This window comes from Trachypithecus francoisi, unplaced genomic scaffold, assembly GCF_009764315.1.
Source record: "Trachypithecus francoisi isolate TF-2019V2 unplaced genomic scaffold, Tfra_2.0 Lachesis_group15, whole genome shotgun sequence".
In the NCBI taxonomy this organism is placed as follows: Eukaryota; Metazoa; Chordata; class Mammalia; order Primates; family Cercopithecidae; genus Trachypithecus; species Trachypithecus francoisi.
Window position 1 is genome coordinate 78,534,228 of NW_022681460.1, and position 20,699 is coordinate 78,554,926.

General features: G+C 39.8%; 1 protein-coding gene across 1 annotated transcript in view; it reads right to left on the minus strand.

The window, feature by feature from the left end:
- The window catches only part of ARFGEF3 (ARFGEF family member 3), a 202,376-nt gene that overhangs the window by 96,021 nt on the left and 85,656 nt on the right, over nt 1–20,699 (minus strand). Inside the window, exons 6-9 of the mRNA XM_033235321.1 lie at nt 15,809–15,931; nt 11,449–11,491; nt 8,886–8,964; nt 470–574 (exon numbers count right to left, since the gene is read on the minus strand). Of these exons, the coding sequence (XP_033091212.1) occupies nt 470–574; nt 8,886–8,964; nt 11,449–11,491; nt 15,809–15,931 (350 nt within the window). The remainder of the gene's footprint in view (nt 1–469; nt 575–8,885; nt 8,965–11,448; nt 11,492–15,808; nt 15,932–20,699) is intronic.

The following is a 20,699-nucleotide window of genomic DNA, read 5'->3' on the forward strand; positions in this document are numbered from 1 at the left end:
CTCACTGCACCTGGCCTATTATTATTATTATTATTTTCTGAGAGTCTTACTCTGTCACCCAGGCTGGAGTGCAGTGGCTTGATCTCCACTCGCTGCAACCTCCACCTCCTGGGTTCAAGCAATTCTCATGCCTCTGCCTTCCAAGAAGCTGGGATTACAGGTGCCCACAACCACCACGCCCGGCTATTTTTATACTTTTAGTAGAGACTAAGTTTCATCATGTTGCCAAGGCTGGTCTCAAACTTCTGGCCTCAAGCAATCTGCCCGCCTCGGCCTCCCAAAGTGCTGAGATTACAGGTATGAGCAACCACACCTGGCCACAATTTCCCTGCTTTCTCTCTACGACATTTATGCACAGATGAAACTACTACTGGTGGGTCATGGACTTCATGAAGAGGGACCCAGAGACATAGCCAGCAGAAGCCCTTGGGTTGGTGTCAGCATGGGGGCGTCAGGAGTGGGTGCTCACCAGATCAGGTCCGTGAAGCGCCTGTGCAGGTGCATGGAGGAGGAGGAGCTGCTGAGCACAGACAGGATGCACTCCAGATAGAGAAGCTGCAGCTGCTGGCTGTCACTGTGGAAGAGCAGAACCGACACAAATGCAGACAAAATTAAAGAGGTAATGTGTGGAAACATGCTTGGAAAAATGATAGGCGTTACCAAAGTGCTAGTTTTTGGGGGAAAGTTAGCATTATGGGTTGAACTCTGTCTCTCTCCCCAAATTCACAGGTTGGAGTCCTAATCTCCAGCACCTCCGAATGTGACTTTATCTGGAGATAGGTCCTTACAGAGGTGATCAAGTTAGACTCAGTTCACTGGGGGGATGCTAATCCAACATGACTCTGTCCTTAAAGAAATGAAAATTTGGACACAGAGACATTCATTGAGGGAAGGCAGTGTGAAGAGACACAGGCAGAAGACAGCCATCTACAAGGTGAGGAGAGAAGCCTGAGGAGATCCTTCTCTCTCTGCTCTCAGGAGGAACCAACCCCACTGAAGCCTTGATCTTGAACTTACAGGCTCCAGAACCACAATACAATAAATTACTGTTTAAGGTACTCAGTTTATGACACTTTGTTATAGCAACCTCAGCAAAATAATACAGTTGGGTGAATTTTTTTTTTTTTTTTTTACTAATAAACTTTACTTTTTAGAGCACTTGGAGATTTACAGAAAAACTGACCATGAAACAGAGTTACCATATTGAACTATTATTAAACCTCACATTAGTACAGTACATTTGCCACAATTAATAAAAAATTGGTATATTAACTAAAGTCCGTAGTTTATGGCAGAAATGCTAATTTTTATATTATCTAAACCTTTCAAGAGACCGTTTACCACATTATCTTTTCATTGGTGAACACTTTATGAACTTGCTTATTGAGGAAATATGATTTTTCTGTGGAGAAATTATTTTGTGTCCAAGTTATTATTATGGGGTTCCTCATAGAGGAACAGAGCCAGATGAAGAAAACAGACAACTTTATGGGGAACACATTCCTAATATCCAGATTAACTTCTCTGCCTAGCCTACCAGAAAGTATTAAAATCCAGGTAGGTGACAAGAGTGACAGATAGGGCTAAGGAAGAATTTAATTTTCAGGGACATGTTTATTGCAAATACATAATAAATCCTTTTTTAGAGAGTTCACTCAGTAATGTGGAATGGGAATACTCAGAAAAAGGAAAAACTTGCTTATAAAAATAATTTTTGGTTGTGTCTCTTTCACCTAATTTAAAATAAATAAATGACCAAAGGAAGTCAGGAAGTCTAGTGTCTTTAACAGTTCAAATAAGTCCCAGGAGAAGGGGGTGGAAGGAACAGAAAGGCTCATGACAGGCCAACTAGAAACTTGAAGAGAGAGGAAGGAAGCAAAGAAAAGTTAACAGTAGACAGTGCCAGGGCCAGAGGTTACATCCACACAACTGCCAAATTGAGAAAGACCGCGCAATCGTAAGACACAGGATAGTAAGAGGGGTGGAGTCCTTTATTTATGTGCCATTAAATACCCCAACATTTAGGCTTTATGCCCTAAAGGCTTTTGTCAAAATTATTCCATGGCCTCTGCACTAAAAATACTGTTTTTATTTTCTTTTAATGTTTATAGAACTAAACAAAAACAAAGACAAGAGACAGAGATAGTTTGTAGCCCTTTATAGAAAAAGTTTCCTGACCCATATTCTAAAATCTCTCTTGTCTAAAAGAGCTGTATAATGATTAAATAATGTTATTATTCTGTAGAAGGGAAAGTCACTTATATTTGGATATACTCTGTCTACCACACCCTTTGAGAGCAGAAGAAGAAATGGGGAAAGGCTGAGTCTCCACAAAAATTATTCCTATTTGCCAAGAGGAAGGTGATGGATGGAGGAAGAGTAAGAAATGATGAGCCATTCTTGGGCCAGGTAAGGACCTCACATTTCTAGGCTTCTAGTCCTACAAGCTTCCCTACGCTTTTGACGAAGACGTAGCTCTTGACATGAAACAGGAGGTTTCTTCACTCTTACGGGACTGGACAGACATATAAGCCAGTAGATAAAGCACGGGTGGGAAGGGCTGTGAATGAATACCTTAACACAAGGTTCTATGAGACCATATGGCAGGAGTACCTTCTTAGAAAGAATGTCCACAGGACATGCTGTCTTAGTAGATTCTCAAGTTCAAGTAGGAGACTGTGGCATGGTGAGGCAGAGGAAGAGGTGTCACAAAATGTGGGGGTGGAGGAGGAAGGGATTTGGGCTGAGAGGTTGTGGCTAAAGCACAGGGTGTGAGGATGGTATCAGCCTGAGAGGTGGACAGAGGTCCGATCAGGAAGGGTCCTGTAGGCCAGGCTAAGATGTCTGGACTTTATTTGGAGGTAAAAGAGTGACATGACCAGATCTGTATTTCAGAATGTTCAATTTGTTTGCTTTATGAGGAAGAGAGTGGACAGGACAAATCAGAGGGCCATGGTATCAATTGTAAGCCATATTTAAAAAATCACTTCTGGAAGGAGGGCCTTCGCTGTAGTCTCAGTTAATCATTCTGACCAAGCACTTGACCTGTTATTAAGAAGAATAAGTATTAAATGCTCCAATTCAAAAATTTCTCTTTTTCTTTCAAACTGTCAGTCTAGCATCACAAAACGAAAACAACTATAGACAGGAAAGACTCTCAATTTCTGAAATCATTGGAAATAAGTCCATAGAAAAGCTATGAGTCATCAAGCTATTGGCAAAGTGTGCCACGGTGAATTCTTCAACCCCGAGATTATCAGACTCGCTGACAGGGAACGCATTGCCAAGGTAACTGGCCTGAGAGTCTCCTTGGAGACTGAATGCAGCAGCTTTTGCGTGGGTTGCAGCAGTCTGGAAAACAGGTGATCGTGGCTGTGCATGAGTCACACCATTAAAGGAGCTGTTTAAAACGTAAGCACCTTCCACTAGATACACACGCGCACGTACACAGTTTGTATGCATATAACAGCTGGCCCTACACAAACAAGTAGAATACACAAGGCAAAAAATAGCCTAGAAACCAGCCGACTCCTTCAAAACACACAGGGAAAGATCTGTCCACTTAGGAGGGCTGTAAGTCACTTTTCTTGGTCTTTTGTCTGAGCATTTCATGGTTGACAGGCTGAGTATCTGCTGGTTTTGTTCTCTGCTCATCACTGAACTTCTTCCCAGGTGCACGATCTGTGGAGAACAATGCTCAGGCGTGGACCCGTGGGCCATGAAGGCGAAGCAGCCACATCTCCTGGCAAGGCTACTGGGAGGGCAACCTAGCACGTTTTGTATCTCTGGAGTTCTTAGGGTTTTGTTTTGAACCATTTTGACTTTGCTTCCCTTAGAAATAGATTTGAATTTAGTTAAAGGAGTGAAGAAATTTAGTAATTGTGTAAGGAGAGAAACGGAATTAACACAGACAGTGGGAATGCTTTGGTAGGCCCCATCGATTCCAAGCCTGCGTTGGTATAGGTTTCACTCTAACATTCTGTTCTAGGAGGAGAGGGAAGCAGGGAAAGAGTGATGGGAAACAGGCAGAGAATAAGTATCTTTCTAAGCCCAATTATCCTTCCTGAAATTCTTGGATTTAAAAAGCATCATGTAACTCAACTTGCCTAACATAGGATTCTATTAATACCACATCGCCAAGGCATGCGAGGGAGTGTTCTGCATTCCTGAATACATTTTCTGAATCCTCCCAAGAGACCAAGCATATCATGAACACACACCCCTACAGAGCTAAAGCCCTAAGAGGCACTGATTTTGGAAATGGCTGTTGAGGTTAGTAAATACTGATTCTGGTGTAATTTCAGAGGAATAACCTATTCAGAGGGTAGAAGAGGCATCAAGTTTAGCTAATAGAAATAAAGGAATTAAGTTAGTAAAATCAGAAGCAATGGTACACAAGTGAAAACTTAGCAAGGAGAATGAACAGAAGCACCAGAGTGAGAGCAGCCGGGGCACAGGACTATCTTACCAGGTGGACATAAAGGTCTTCCCTTACAGCTACGCTAAGCATCCTGTGCCCCCAGCATCTTTAGCAAAAGGCCCCCATCTTAGGGTAATGAAGTCATGATGGCAAATACTGAAATCAAACAAAGCAATCAATTTCTAGAGGCAGAACTATGACCAGGGGAATTGTACTGGAAAATCAAGCAAGACTGAGAATCCTATAAAATCATTAAGCTCTAAAATAACATGCCTAAAGCCATCTTTGATCCAATGTACAACGAGAAATCCTAGAAAAATGTGCATGTGAATTATTTTCTCCATTTAAAACCTATTCTCAAATTCTGACATCAAGTGATCCGTCTACCTGGGCCTCCCAAAGTGCTGGGATTACAGGTGTGAGCCACCAAGAGACCAGCCTAGCCAACATGGTGAAACCCGATCTCTACCAAAAATATAAAAAATTATCTGGGTGTGGTGGCGCATGCCTGCAGTCCCAGCTACTCAGGAGACTGAGGCAGGAGAATTGTTTGAACTCGGGAGGCAGAAGTTGTAGTGAGCCCAGATCACGCCTCTGCATTCCAGCCTGGGCGACACAGTAAGACTGTCTCAAAAAAATAAAAACAAAATACCTATTCTTAAGTCATGTGGTTAAGAAATGCTTTGTTTTTCAGTGACTGATTGAAATCTACAACCTTTATTTTCTAATATGTATGTGTGAGCACTTTCAGTGTGTGTTTGTGCAATGCATTTTCCTAACAATCTACAGTCAAATTTCTGATGCACACAGCCCAGTGTTCTTAACTGTGTGATGACTAGAATTAGCAGCAACTATTCTAAAAGCAAACAAACCAGTTTAAAGCAAATGTATGTCAAATATTTACTACATGCTAGACACTGAGCAATTAAAAATAATTCTACTTACAGCAGTACTTCCTAGATTTCAAAACTGAGTGTTTATAATAATTACATTCTAGGCATAACCTTAAACACTCGCAGGTAAACGAGGTCATATGGTTGCGCTACAGATGAGAGGGATTCCTGGAGCTGATGGGGATTTCTGGGTGGCTGGAGCCATCCAGGTTTAAAGAACCGTGAACTTGAACCCCAGAACGCCAGGCACTCACTGAACCTAGCCTAAGACTTTTCTGACTAATGAACAATGGTATGTTTTAAGCCTATCCATGTTGGGCCTACAGACTCATTTTGCCTTATCCTGCTGGCTAGGGACTTATTCATGTATTTATTTATTTCAGAGTTTTGCTCTTGTTGCCTAGGCTGGAGTGTAACGGCACGGTCCCAGCTCACTGCAACCTCTGCCTCCCTGGTTCAAGCGATTCTCCTGCCTCAGCCTCCCTAGTAGCTGGGATTACAGGCACCCGCCACCACGCCTGGTTAATTTTTTGTATTTTTAGTAGAGATGGGGTTTCACCATGTTAGCCAGGCTGGTCTCAAACCCCTGACCTCTAGCTAGGTTTTAATTACTAACTGGCATAACTACCATGAGCCTCTCCCACGTTTCTGGCACTTAAAAACTCCAGATTTTTCCCTTAGAAAACTACTCAGAAAAAAAGTTTAACTAATTAGTTTTCCCTTGCTTATGAAATAACAAATACAGTCTTCATAGTTTTTGTAGTTCTGGTGGTCTTCGTGCTATTCCCTGCCAATGCTAGCACCTGGGGGTGGAGCAGGGGTCAGGGAGAAGCACCCCTGACAGCTGGCAGTACCTGGTTGCCACCAGCGAGGCTGTGGTGTCCCCTGGTGAACACAAACAAGTTCAGTGAGTTAACATCAGATAAGGACTCACCATGAATGCACTGGAACAGGATGAAAGCCAATCAACGGCCACACTTGAACAGAGGTCTTTTTTAAAAGGGCTTCGTATGACCACAAAAATGAACAAATGTCCCTCTCCCCTATGACTGACTCCCACTTCTTCTATGACAACTCTAGCTCCCATCTGTTTGTCCTGCCTGCTAGAAAAAATTAAGGTGCTAGAATTGCGCCTACTTTCTGATAGCACCCAATCTTTGAACAGAATGCTCAATTTTTAACCAATTCTAAGTCACCTAACTCATGCTAAAATCCTATAACAATCCCTCCTAACACCCTTTTACTGTCCTGTGGTTTCCCATGGTGGACAGGCTCCCTCATATAAGAAGTTACTAAAATGAATCCTGTTAACTTCAGGTGTTCCTGGAGCTCTGTGGCTGATGGGCATTGGCAGTCTTTTAAGAGTATTTTCTCATTCAATCTTACAAAAACATGAATGTGTTTTGTATTACTGATATTCTATACAATATCATAGTAATTACCATCAGAAATAGTCTATTAATTATTTTATAGGATATACAAACTTAGGGTGGTTCAGATCTTTGTCCAAAGTCACACGCCAGTAAGGGGCAAAGTGTGGGTTTTAACCCAGGTAATCCAACAAAGATAATGTAGTTGAGCCAATAGTGATTAAACATTACTCTTGATTGGGTCTTAGGAGAAAATATGCCAATAGAAACATATTCCAACTCTGCTATACCAGCTGTCTGTGTTATGATGGAGGGAAATGGATGGGGATGGGGAGGGGGAGGACTTAGCACTAGAAGAGATCAGACCTCTGGTCACTGATGGGTAGGGTGAACACATGACCTAAACCAGAACACCTTTGAGAGTGAAGGAGGGTAATTATAATTATTACACAACAGGTATAATCTGGGACTGTCCCAAGCAAAGCAGGTGGCATGGGGGCCTTACAGATGGGGTCGCTGCAGTTGGTGCTAGAGCCCTCAGTTAGGATGGTAATCTGAGTGCCAGCTCCACTGTTCCAACACTCCATGGTCAGGAAAGATGCGGACCTAAGCAGGGTACAGCAGGAGCTATTTACATCCATCTGCTGTGGGACTCAGCCCTCCTGAGCAGGGGGAAGCCCAGACCTGCTGCCTGCCTAGCCTGCCAGGGTCCAGGGATGGGAGAAATTTGAGGGTGGGGGGTAGAGAAAAAGTGTTACTTCTTTTTGGTTTATACTATCCATGTATTAAACAGGCCTTTTCATTTTATAAAAATAAATTTTATTGTGTATATTTAAGGTTTACAACATGATGTTATAGGATTTATATATATAGTAAAATGGTTACTATAGTGAAACAAATGAACATATCCATCATCTCACATAGTTACTCATTCCCTCCCACTACCCATCCACATCGCAGTGGCAAGAGCAGCTGTAAGCTACTCATTTAGCAAAGATCCTGAATACAACAGATTATTAATAACTATAGTCCCCATGTTGTACATTTGATCTTTAGACTTATTCAACCTACACATTTGCTACTTTGAATTCTTTGCCTTATATCTCCCTATTTCCTCTCCCCGACCCAACCCTGGTATCACTATTTTATTTTCTATTTGACCTTGAAGTGCCTCAATAAAGAGAGCTTACTTTGGTCAAAATATAGACGTGACTTATAGGAACAACAGAAGAACTGATGAAGAAACCATTTGGCAACAACTTCTAAGAGTAATTCTAAGCTTAGCTTAAAAAATAATCCTAAATTTCTGAGAAACCAAAAGCCAAACAAATTAAAAGATGAGTTTCTGCAATGTTTCCAGCAAAGTGAGACACCTCATTCTTGCCTACAACTAGACTATTTCTCCCAACTCATTCCTGCATTTAAAATTCAGCAAGTAAGTTTTCTGCATTATCAGATGTCCTAGTTACAAATGAATGATAATTTAATGTCTGTCATAATTCAAAGGACACTTCAGAATTGTAATGTGTTGAAGAATTTTGCAATTCATGACATATGTAGCTGGTAGAGACTTTTCATCCCATGTTGAAAGTCTGGTGTTTTATGATTTGGCTTTACTACAGGTGCACAGGTTGTCTTGTTAATGACTGCACAGAAAGATGGAGCAGCAGGCATCACCTAAGTGAACTCAGATATTAATTGATATGCAAAAACAAAAAGTAAAAGTCAGAGTAACATGCTCTTTTTAAAGCCGGTTGTGTGAGCTCATAGGCTCTGGAATGTTAGAAGACATAGAGATAAATTACACAGTCCAACGCTGTCATTTGATAGAGGAAGAAAGGGCAGCACGGTTTGATGAGAAGAGTCACGCACCGGGACACAACTGAGATCTGGCCGAGACAGGACCGGCTCTTACACCAACTGGCACTCAGCCCAAGATTCTTCCCACTCAGCTTCATGCTCCAGGAAGCAACTGCTCTCTGTAAGGTCTTGTCTTCCCATTGCCACATCAGAAAGTTATATACTCTAGTAATGGTATTTGGTTATTTGAATTGCGCCAAATTTCAGAATATATTCCTTAGTAAATACCAGTGTTGAGTCCCTACAATCTTATAATCCATAATTTGAAGTGATGCTGTAGACAAAGGTTATTTCAGAAGGAGACCACCAGTAAAGAAAAGCGGCAATGTTTAGGGCACTTACTTTATGGCGGTTTGCAGCTTCTCACATAGGACGGTGAGTACAGAGACAACATCATCACAGAGGGACTCTACTGTTGACCCTTCAAAACAGAGGAGGTTACAGGCATGAGACATCAACAGGGGGCACGACAAGCTCCCTGAACCATCCTTCCCATCCTCCACTTTAGATGGTTTTTGAGACTGAAAAGATGATTTTCAGATGTGGAGAAGCCCTTAGGCCACCAAAGTGATGATCACAGAAATGATAAGAATTAAGCGTAATTATTCCTTTTTTTGTTTTTTGGAGGCAGAGTCTCACTCTGTCACCCAGGCTGGAGTGCAGTGGCACCATCTTGGCTCACTACAACCTCCGCCTCCCAAGTTCAAGCGATTCTCCTGCCTCAGCCTCTCAAGTAGCTGGGATTACAGGCACCTGCCACCACACCCGGCTAATTTTTTGTACTTTTAGTCGAGACGGGTTTCACCATGTTGGCCAGACTAGTCTTGAACTCCTGACCTCAGGTGATTCACCCCCTCGGCCTCCCAAAGTGTTGGGATTACAGGCATGAGCCACCGCGCATGGCCTATAATTATTCTTTCTAAAGCAAGACACTCAAAAAGATAGTCCAGAAAAAAAATAATAGATTGTTTCTTATTATCAATAAAATTCACTCACACTTACCAAAGGGAAATTAGTAATTTCAAAAACATCATGATAGACAACAATTTTCTTAATATTTAGGCCAGTGGTCTATGTGTGTATTCCTTATTCTGACCCTTGAATTTCTGGGTCTTCTGAGCTGATTAGAATAGTATCCCAGAGAGATAAAATAAGGTAGCGTGGGAAAAGATGGGCTTTGGAACTAACAAATCAGAGAAAAATGGGGCGAGATAACTTAGCCAAATCTTTACCTACTTTATTTGTTGAGCATCTGTAGGGCACACGGTCTTTGTTGATACTGAAGCAATAGTCGATATCAGAAAAATAAAATTTCCCTCTAAATGTGCTCTAGTTTCCAGAGGCTAGAACCAAAACTCCCACAGAAGCATAGTGGGAAATTTGGAATCTGTTCAACTACATGTCAAAAACTGCTGATTGTGTGAGTTTGGGCAAACTTCAGTTTTTCTTCTGTCAAAAATGGGATAAATAATACTAATTTCACAGAATTGTCAAGCTATGTGAAACAGCAAGTGGAAGCATTTGTTCCTTAAAATAAAAACCTGTAAAGGTCATTATAAATGTGGCTCTAAGTATCTGATGAATGTATAAAGGAATGATGACGGTGACGTCAAGGAAGATGGAGAGAAAATGGCAAGTGTGTAAGAGAGAAAATAAAGTTGGAGGAAGGCAGGGAAAGAGAAATAAATGGCTGTTCCTCAGAATTAAGATCTTAAATGCAGCAATAAAGAAAAGAAATGATAAAACATAGTTTAAGATTAATAAAACCCACACAAGTAGTCCTCAAGCTCAATTTTAGATAAACATTAAATGAGTCCCTCTGTCAATTTTTTACTATTATATTTTTTAGAGCTATATTCTTGACCAAGAAGACACAGACCTCCTTTTTAGTTTATAAAATCATCCTACATTAAAGTGAAACCTTTATGAGAACACCATAGCCAAAAAGAGGAAAGGAAGATGGAACATCTTAGCGCATGTCACTGAGAGCATCCAACTGAAAAGGGCACCTTCCAGTCCGTGGCCCAAGAATGTAGCATAATGGGACTGAAACAATACACTTTAGTGATGCTTTAGAATGTGACTTAAGGCATGTCTCTTTCTCATTTATTTCAAATACTCTTCCTCTCCTAATTGTGGCTGTTAAGCTGTTTCTCTCCTTTTCATTCTCTCCCTTTTTTTCCCCTCCTCCTCACCTCCATCTCCTTCTCACTATTATTAACTGGCAAATATAATAGAAAAGCAGATTTTTCCAATATTTAAAAAAATTACTCAGTCTGAATTTCAATTTTTTAATCAGATATTATTTTTGCATACTTTCAGAAAATAGTATCAAACCTGTTTTTAAAAACTAAATTGCTGGTTAATTAAATATGTGGACTTCTATATTTTTTTCTTTTCCTGTGGGTCAGAATGAAGGTTCCTTAACTTGATTTCAGCTGATCTTTAAATTGAGTTGTCTGCAAGTGGCCCTGTGAGATGACTCAACATTCTTGTCAAAAAATTGGTATTTGACAAACACAATTCTGGTGCAATAACACTGTATGCCAATCAGGTTTCTACAATCTTCTATCCAGTTATTCTTATTTTAGCAATTAAACCTGACTTCATGGAGAATGAAGTAACTAACAAAGCCAGCCTCCAAATGAGAGGTATGTGAAGTGTTAATTTCCCTCACAGAGTTGGATCAGGAACAGGTGTGGTTGGCATAAGTGAATGTAGGAACAGAAGAAAGACAGCAGCTGATTAAATAATGCCACCTAAGGCAAAGCCAAGCACAATCTCCAAGAGAATGGTAAAACAACCCGAGAGCTCCTAGACATCTTTGTACCTCTCACTCCAAACACTCAGTAGGCATTCTCACAGCTGCTTTAAAAACTGAACTAGTACAAATCAAATGCAATACCTTGATTCCCGAATTCCTGTGGGACATCTGGGTTTTCAATTATCTAGTAAGGGAGATACACACACACAATTAGGAGATTCAGGCAAGAAAATTCCTGACTCTTTGACGCTGGGAAAATTCTAGGACACAAAATGGCTTCTGGAGTGTCCTGGGCTCAGCTACCTTGCCTGAGCACACCCCCCACCCACCAGCTCTTGAGAGCATTTCATTATTCATGGTGTTTATGAGAAAAATTATTATCTCTGGAACTGAGCTTATCAGTTCCCAAAATAATTCATTTAAGAGTGTCCACGCAAACGTGTGGACATGCCTCGTGGACACTTCCTGGAAGTTTAAACCCTTTGGTGCACTTAAACTCCCAGGATTCCAGGATGCTGGGCTGTGACCTGGGGCAACGCCTGCCTAAAGAGGTGAGTTAATTTCACACAGAGAACAACCTATTCCAAGGCTACAGCTGACACTGTGCATGGCCCCTAATAAATACAGACTCTTGGCCATAAGCAGGATTAGGTTCCTGGACTTCAAAATACAGATACAAAGATAACCACTGGTCAGAATCTCCATCTTTGTATTTGATGGGGAGCATTTTAACCGTACCGAGCCAGCTGCTGTTGGCTAGGTACATCCAGAACTATGAGGGCAGAGACAGAACCATGAGGGAAGGGAAAATAGGAAGGAAAAGACATTTACAAATAATCAGACTTACTTCCCATTGCAGGGATAACTCAGCAACTACTGAGAAGACACTAAGAAGGTGGCACTTTATTCTCCCTACCTCTTTGCACCAAGAGATAATAAGGAGGTATTTTCATGCCAACTAATTACCGGACATGTAACTCATCCCATGGTGCTGATTTAATTTTTAAACTTGTTACAGACACATATTTCTACCATTCTCTGTTCATTAATTTGCAAGCTCAGCTGCTTCCACAGCAACTTTTGTGAAATGTTATGTCAGTATCTACAGCTCAGAATGGCTAAAGTCAAGTTGAGAACAACACTTTCTGGAGGAAACACATTTGAGTCATATTTAAGGGTAGGAGAATCCCTCCATCCTTCAGCCCCAAATATTTAAATGTAGCAACTTTACTTTTTGAAATTAGTCATTTACAACTTAACAATAGCGTAGGTTACCTAAAATAATTCAATAATAAAGCTGGATAATATGTAGGATTTGTGATGACACAAAATCAAAATTATCATCTGTCCTGGGGTGCAGCTGGGGATAAACATTAGGTTGAAGATCCACATCCTGCTGGTGATTTTGGCATTCTACATGATTTCTTTTCCTTCCACTGCATTTAGCCTTCCTAATTTTGTGGTGGCCCGTGATGTCTTTCCAGTTCACAACTGAAATGAGTGACTGAGGCAATTATCTCAGTCAATCGAAGTTTATTAAGACAGCTTTTGGGCACACCTGGGAAAAACGCGAGCTGTGACTGTCTGCACCTGTGGCTGTTTTCTGCAGAGGCTTTCAGGAGGTTTTACATTTCAGGAGGTTTCTACATTTCCTTACAGGAAGGAGGAAGGCATGTAGGAAGGACAGGTAGGCAGTAACGCAAATCGTTACATGCTTGTGAGATTTTACTTGGTGCCCAGTAAATCTAAACTTACATAAGGTGAATGTTTGAAGAAAAAAATGGGAGTAACAGAAGAATCAATTATGCAGATATCTCTGGGTACATAGAAGAATGATGGATCTTGTCTTTAAAGATGGGCGTGTAATCCACATTATCAGTGTGGAATCAAACAGACTTTAGTTTTGGGAGCTAGACTTAGATTGCGGATCTAAAGTTACAATAGGCATGTTCTTTTTTATGGGAGGCCAGCAAAGTTTGACTTAAGAGTGATCTGTGGGGGCAGTCATTTGGATATGCCTGAGGCCTCTTACCCTTCTGAGGTGGTCTGGCTAATGCATAACGCTAGTAGGAGCAACTCATTTGGAAGAGGGTATTACATGACTCAGCCTCCAGGCTTAACCTTCCTGTTGGCATAAAAAATTTGGGGGTCCTGAGATTTTAAACATTTTCTTTTACACAGTGATAGGCCGTGCTAGAAAATATGCATATCTTCCCAAGGGAATGCTCAGTGTTCCCCAGGGGAATACGTGACCTCTTCAGAGCAAACCTCTCCATTCCTACAGATGATTCCACTTTAAGAGCTTTAAAAAAATACCTAAATTCTTATGTGACAAAATTTATGTCTCCCTCCATCAGATATCACAAATGCTTCAAATACCAGCATCCTGAGAACTATGTTTTCTGGGACATGGAATTACATCTCCAGGGACTGCATGAGTAATAGAAAGGAAATAACAGGAAACACCAATTTTCCACCTAATTTGAGATCTTGCCTCCGGTTGGGGTGAGTCCAGATGGTCCACGATGAACAGGACCAGAAGGCCTTATTAGCCACATAATACCCAGGATGGAGACAGACAGCCTCTACAGTATCAACTGCACCTCCACAGCCATACCTTTGCCATTCTTACAGAAGAGCAGTATGAATTAAAAGGTTGGGATATTTGACTTGAAACCTAATACTCTCCTACTTAAAATTTTTAAAATAAGATTAAATGAACTCATATAATTGAAAGCACTTTGAAATTACAAAGTTTGATTTAAATGTTTCATTTAAAATATTAAGATATTATTAATATAGTGTTTGGTAATATTGCCATTTAGCAAGGATGAAATATGAGTGTATGTTATAAGATTTCTCAACATCTTAGATTTACGTCAATTAAAAACTTTTTCTCTTAATACGTTTTTGATTTATGTATTTTAATTTCTTTTAAACTAAATACTCCCATACTACCTATATCCAAAATCCTAATATAAATGAAATTGTTTTTAGCAAGGGGTAAGCTAAAGTAATGAAAATATCTCAAGTTAAAACAATTTTTAATAGAAACTGGGAATTGGATACAGCAAACAGAAAAGAAAAAAAAATCAATATTTGCTTTTTTCAGATTAGCGTTGTTTTCAACACTGGCTGCCAGAGCACATATTAACTGAGAACTTGTACTGGCAGTCAGCTAGGAGACCAGGGGTTTACTTCTGGCTCCTTCGTTGATAAGCTCATTCATTTTAGATTTCAGTTTCATCTTTCTGAGCTTCACCTTCTCATCTGTAAAATGAGGAAAAAAGAATTTGACTAGATCATCTCTAAGGTTCCCCTCAACTCCGTGATCTTCTAAAAATTAGAAAATATTGAAATTAAAAATTGCAAATAGTTGAAGTTAAATAAGAAATCCTAATTTTTATAAAATTAATTTCAGAGATATCTGGGACTGTAATTGAGATTTTCTTTTTTTTTTTTTTTTTTTTTTTTTCTGAGACAGAGTTTCACTCAGTCGCCCAGGCTAGAGTGCAGTGGTGTGATCTCAGTTCACTGCAACCTCCACCTCCTGAGTTCAAGCAATTCTCCTGCCTCAGCCTCCCAAGTAGCTGGGATTACAGGTGTGCACCACCACACTTGGCTAATTTTTTGTATTTTTAGTAGAGACAGGGTTTCACTATGTTGGCCAGGATGGTCTCAAACTCCTGACCTCAGGTTATCTGCCTGCCTCAGCCTCCCAAAGTGCTGGGATTACAGGCGTGAGCCACCACACCCAGCTGTAACCGAGATTTTCTATTTGAACAAATAACAAATGTCATTTCAGAACACTCCTTGTAGATTTCAAAATGATTTTAATCTAAATTATTACAGAGGCAGATTTTAAAACAACACAAAACACCAATTTTGAAGAGGAATCACTCTCTCATTAACATTCCCAGAAGATAATACATACAAGGAGCCAATTACATTTACATTTTCCCCTGGAATGCTCATTTTAGACAATCTGTTCAAGTTCAGAGCAAAAAGCTCTAATGGCCTTTGACGATAGAGAGAAGACAAGTTAGTTCAGTTTCACCCTGAAGGCCCCAGCAGGTGAGGGAGGCCTCCTGCCACCATCTTTTAGTTAACAAAGGGAAACATACCCAACCTCAAAGCATGTAATAAATTATATTCATTTTTCTTAATTTCAAATTTACTTCCAATATTTGTTAATATATCACAATATTTCTAATAAAAATTTTCAGTATGAGAAGTTTTAAAACAATGATTAAAAAATAAGTTTTAAAACAATAACTCAAAAAATTACAGAAACTATGAGGAAAAGCAATTCTCAAAGCTTTGGGGTGAAACAGGCAAACATCTAAAGAGCTTAATGTATACAAATAAATGTTCTTTTAAAACAAGCAAGCCCTTCCTACTGTTTTCAGGAGGCAGGCAGCCCTGGCAGGAGGGGCCCCCGGGTGTGGGATACACAGACACCACCAGGAAGGTGATGAGCGTGGGGGTGTCACAGACTCACCGTATTCTCCTGCCTCTGTCGTAACTGTAAAGTCAAGTCACTCAGCATTTGACTGAGAGTCGCCCGCACAGCAGTGTTTATGCTACGCTGGTGACAGCTGCTTATGTATGTCTCAATGCATACCTGTTAAAGAAATAAGACAGCAACACATATGTCTGCAGGTATCAGCTTATTACCAACATTCTTTGGGATTAACCAGAGAGGATATCAAATCCCTCTTAGACAGAAAGTCAGCCTGATTTAGGACTGGTTATTACTAAATATAACTAAATATATTTTAAATCCCTGGAAATTTGTTTTTAAGCATATAGGAAAAATAGTATTTCCCTAAGGAACCACTCTTACAACCTGTTCCTCTAAGCATGATAGGAGAATGCAAATTAGTGATTTTTAGATGTGCCAAATAATTCTATCTAGAATCAACTCAGATGGCTGGAAATTAATCAGAAAAAGTTCACTTGGTGATGAAATATAACAGAATTTATTAACTCCCAGGTTGTGCAGTGTGGGAAAAGGGTTAGCAAAACCCTTTCTCCTGCTCTATGAATGAGTTTGACCTTGGGTCAACCCTCTTGCTGTGTTCTTCTGGAAATTTCATAAAGGCAGGACATCAGCTGTGTTACTAGGTAACATGGCTTATGGCAAAAATGTTTCCAAATTCCTATGCTACATCTGAATTGGGAGAACTGTGAATCAACTGTAAATACCTGGTGGGTAGCCACAGGTTTGGGCTTCCCTAGCTGTACTGACTCTTCGAATTGACATGTCCTCTGCAGGAACTATGCAAACTCCGCTAATAGAGTTGTTTCAGAAATATTGGTCCTATTTGGGACATAGGGCTTCTAGACCAAGGTGACTGCACTCACTGAGATGGCTCTCATCTCCTTGCATCTATGCTGTCACTTGAGAGCCAGAGGTTCTTCTCTACGCTGCTGTGAGGAACCCCGGGAATAACAATGCCTAACATTGTCCTGCTTCTGTTTCCTGTCCTGTGTCCTGCAAAGTGAATATAACACCAAGAGTGGCCTATTTGGATCTTGCAAGTCTCCACGTCTAGTTGAGCCTAAAAAGACCCGGTGGTGGCTACTACATGGAGAAATCTCAATTAGAAAAAAAAAAATCCCTCATTTGCTAATATGCTGCTAAAAGTCATGACTTTTCAGATTTTACAGCCTCTAATTCTTCTGGAAGCCACAGGGATGGGCATGAAAATGCATGCTTTAAATTAGCCTACTTTTTTTCTCTGCATAAGGTATTCAATTTTACAAAGCATATTTAGAGACACAAAAACAAAAAGAGGTATTTAATTTCCTCAATTATTTCTCTAGGAATAGCTCCAAGATTATCTACAACGAAAATCCAGGGTTCTCACCTACATGGCAAATTTAATTTGATGATTGACAACTGAGACGGGCAAGAGACTACATTTTAATCTTTTTGCTGCTTCTGCTTAAGCTGGGGAATTTTCTGCCAGGACTCATGTTATCTTTTTCTTTCTGCCATGCCTTACTATGTTTACCTGGCAGAATTAACTAGGTGAACATAAATTTTTTTTTAAAGTTTAATTTATCTCCTACTGAATGTTAATATTTCAAAGGAGCATTTGAAACTGAAAACAGTATGTGGAAAAAAAAAAAAAAAAAAAAAAAAGGCAGTCTTCTCGACCTGGACAAAACCCAACAACTCCCAAACCTACATTTGAAAGTTGGCCTAGATTAATTCATTTCATAGTTAAAGAGCAAAAGCAAGTTATAAAGTATTTATTTTTCATAAAAGTACTTAGGGCACATGACTTTTAATTCATTTTCTCAAATAATCATGGATACAGTGGATTTGAAGATACAATAATATGTGCATGCTTAGGAAAAAAAGGTGTTTTAGGCCAGATATGGTGACTCACACCTGTAATCCTAGCACTTTGGGAGGCTGAGGTGGCTAGATTGTTTGAGCCCAAGAGTTTGAGATCTGCCTGGGTGCAATGTGGCAAAACCCTGTCTCTACAAAAAATACACAAATTAGCCGGGCCTGGTGGTGCACACCTATAGTCCCAGCTCCAGGCATGGGAGGATCACCTGAGCCTGAGAAGGTAGAGGCTGCAATTAGCCATGATATCATGCCACTGCAGCCTGGGTGACAGAGACCCTAACTACCCCCTGAAAGGTGTTTTAATCCTGAAATGCTTCTACTTTTGCATGTGATGAAGTGGTTTTAAAACTTTGAAAATACATCTAGAGACCACACTGAATCACTTTGATGAAGCCAAACTCTCCATCGTGCATCATTTGTACTTCATAATTTAACAGTTTTCTTTAAATCTTACATTTTCCCCAGAAATCTTTGTAACTGTTGATCTTTAAGATCTCTAAGCTCTGCCATTTTAAATTTATGGGGGAATTGTAAGCCTTAAAAGCATTACAGATGAAAGAGGAGCTATTTTGAGAGCTGAACTACATTCTTAATATAAACTCTCTTGATACATATCACTACACAATCTCTGTTAAAAAATTACATCATTCACTTTAGACTCATGAAAGAAAGTGCACGCATGAGGAATTGGATTTTATATAACGCAGTGCTATAAACAGACAAGAACTTTCCAAATAGCTAATGTGTATATATATATATATATATATATATTTAGTTTTAATGCCAGCACTGTTTTTAGTGTTTAGTTGCTAATACTACACATATAACACTTGGACATGACTTATTGCAGGAGGCATTTTATTCAGGGAAAAGGTAAGCATGTTTACTCAGCTAAAAAAAATTATTAATTTAAGAAGCCCATTTGGCTAAAGTTGGGAGTATAAAGACTGAATATGACAAAAGGTATCCCATTAAATATAAAATTTACCATGTATTTGATGCTATGGTTATCTTTAGGTACCTAGAAAGAAATGCTTTCTCAGCTATCTTGGCATCTTCTAAAGGAAAGTTTCTTACACTTCCTGTAATAATATATTGGCAAACTACTAAGATTCATAGAACTAGAGCTTCCATTTTTAAACCTATTCATTGTATTCAAGACCAACTATTTTTAATGTTTTTCTTCCTCTACCTCAGGGCAGTACTAAATGAGCACATTGAATCAAGGCAGCTAAAAGAATACCATGTCCAAAAGCAGGCTGAGTTTCTGGGACAGAGCTCATCAGTTTCTTCTTTTATTCTGCCCATTATTGGTTCTACCTGTCCATGCTCTTTGCTTTCATAAAGCAGAATCAACACTGGGAAAGCCTAAGTCCTGCACCTTTGCCAGAGGCTTAAAGGGCCAAGTCAAATACCTTGTGAAAAGCCCTATCGGCACCTGATCACAGGGAACACACAAAGATGCAGGGCAGTGAGGAGGTTATAAGGGACACTTTGTGATCATTTCACTGATCTGTAAACATCCAGCTTTATAATATGCTAAACAGAACTGAGAGCAAATACAAATGGTTAATGATACAAAATAAACCCCAAAGGTAGAAGGAGAAAGAACAAGAAAACACAAGTCTGCAGGTCATACATAAGCAATAAAAGCTTTACATCATTGAGTAAGTAGACTGATAGATAATAGTAGTAGGTTAAACCCAGGGAAAAATCACTAAAGTATTTAATATGAAGCAGCACAGTGGAACATAGCATCATATATATATATATATATATATATATGTATATATATGCCAAAGGGATCACCAATATTAAAGAAGATGCCACAGTAAAAATGTGCTTAGCTTTATAAAATACGTATGACCTTCACTTTGTTGAACTGTGCAATCACCTTCTCTTTCCCACCTGAATGGGGTTATTGGCACTGCTTTGTTAAAATCATGCATAATACTAATAAGTTCCATAAAGAGAAGAGCTAGTCTATTGTCAACTGGAAAACTTTTATAGGGATAAAAAATAATTTACGGTGATTAAAAGTAGAAAGGATCAGAGATTAAGCTATAAAAAAGCAGAAGGAATGTCCTCTATGTAGGAAGACTATAAATACTTCTTGAACACATTAGTACCAGAGAAAATCTTGGCTATCACTATAAGTCTACGTTTCATGATTAATCCTGCTGACAACTCAGTTGCCAGGCTATTCCTTATTCTCTCCTTCCTAAGACAGGTCAACAGGTAGGTGTGTGGCAAGAGGCATGTCATCAAATGGGTTCTGCTGATGCAAACACACACACACACACACACACACCACACACACACACACGGCATGAACTGAAGTTGTTTTACTATTCCTAGGAAACAGCTGTATAAGTAAGTCCGATCACCACATTAGGTAGGGAAGTTGGCTAGTTTTGCTTTTGGATGTCAGCTCAAAAGTAAATTCTAAAAGTGCCAGGCATACCCGGAGAAATCTGATTGTGACTTGCCTCTTCCTCCTCCATGGTCTTCTTGGCTTAAGTTGGCATATTAAAATGGCTTAAGACACCTTAACCCATCAATTCATGCACCTTTCCAGGTCTACAGAAGATTGCCTGAGAACCAGTCCAAACTGAAGCAGAGACACTGGTCTGTGTGTCTTCTAACTCCAAACAACTTCTTCACAAGCCACGCAAGTAAGAGGTTTAAGGAAGGTATGGAAATTCCTTGCCAAAGAAGCAATAACTTACTTAAAGCCCATCTAGCAGTAACTAGATAAAATACAGACTCCTCAGAGGAGTCAAACCAGGATAAATAGAAACTGGCACACAGGAAAGAAAGGGTTTCAGGAAGGAAAAGTGAAGCTCCTTGAAATGCAATTTTCTCACTTTAGTGGTCTCAACTGGTTTGAGGTCGTGGTCCTGCTTCCTTAGCTAGTTTTCTTGCCAGGAGATGGGGTTACTCCTTCCAGTCTTACAGAGAACATAACAAGATGCTTCCAAGATAAATAGATCACGGCATCTGTGTACTTTTCTGTGGGATTATT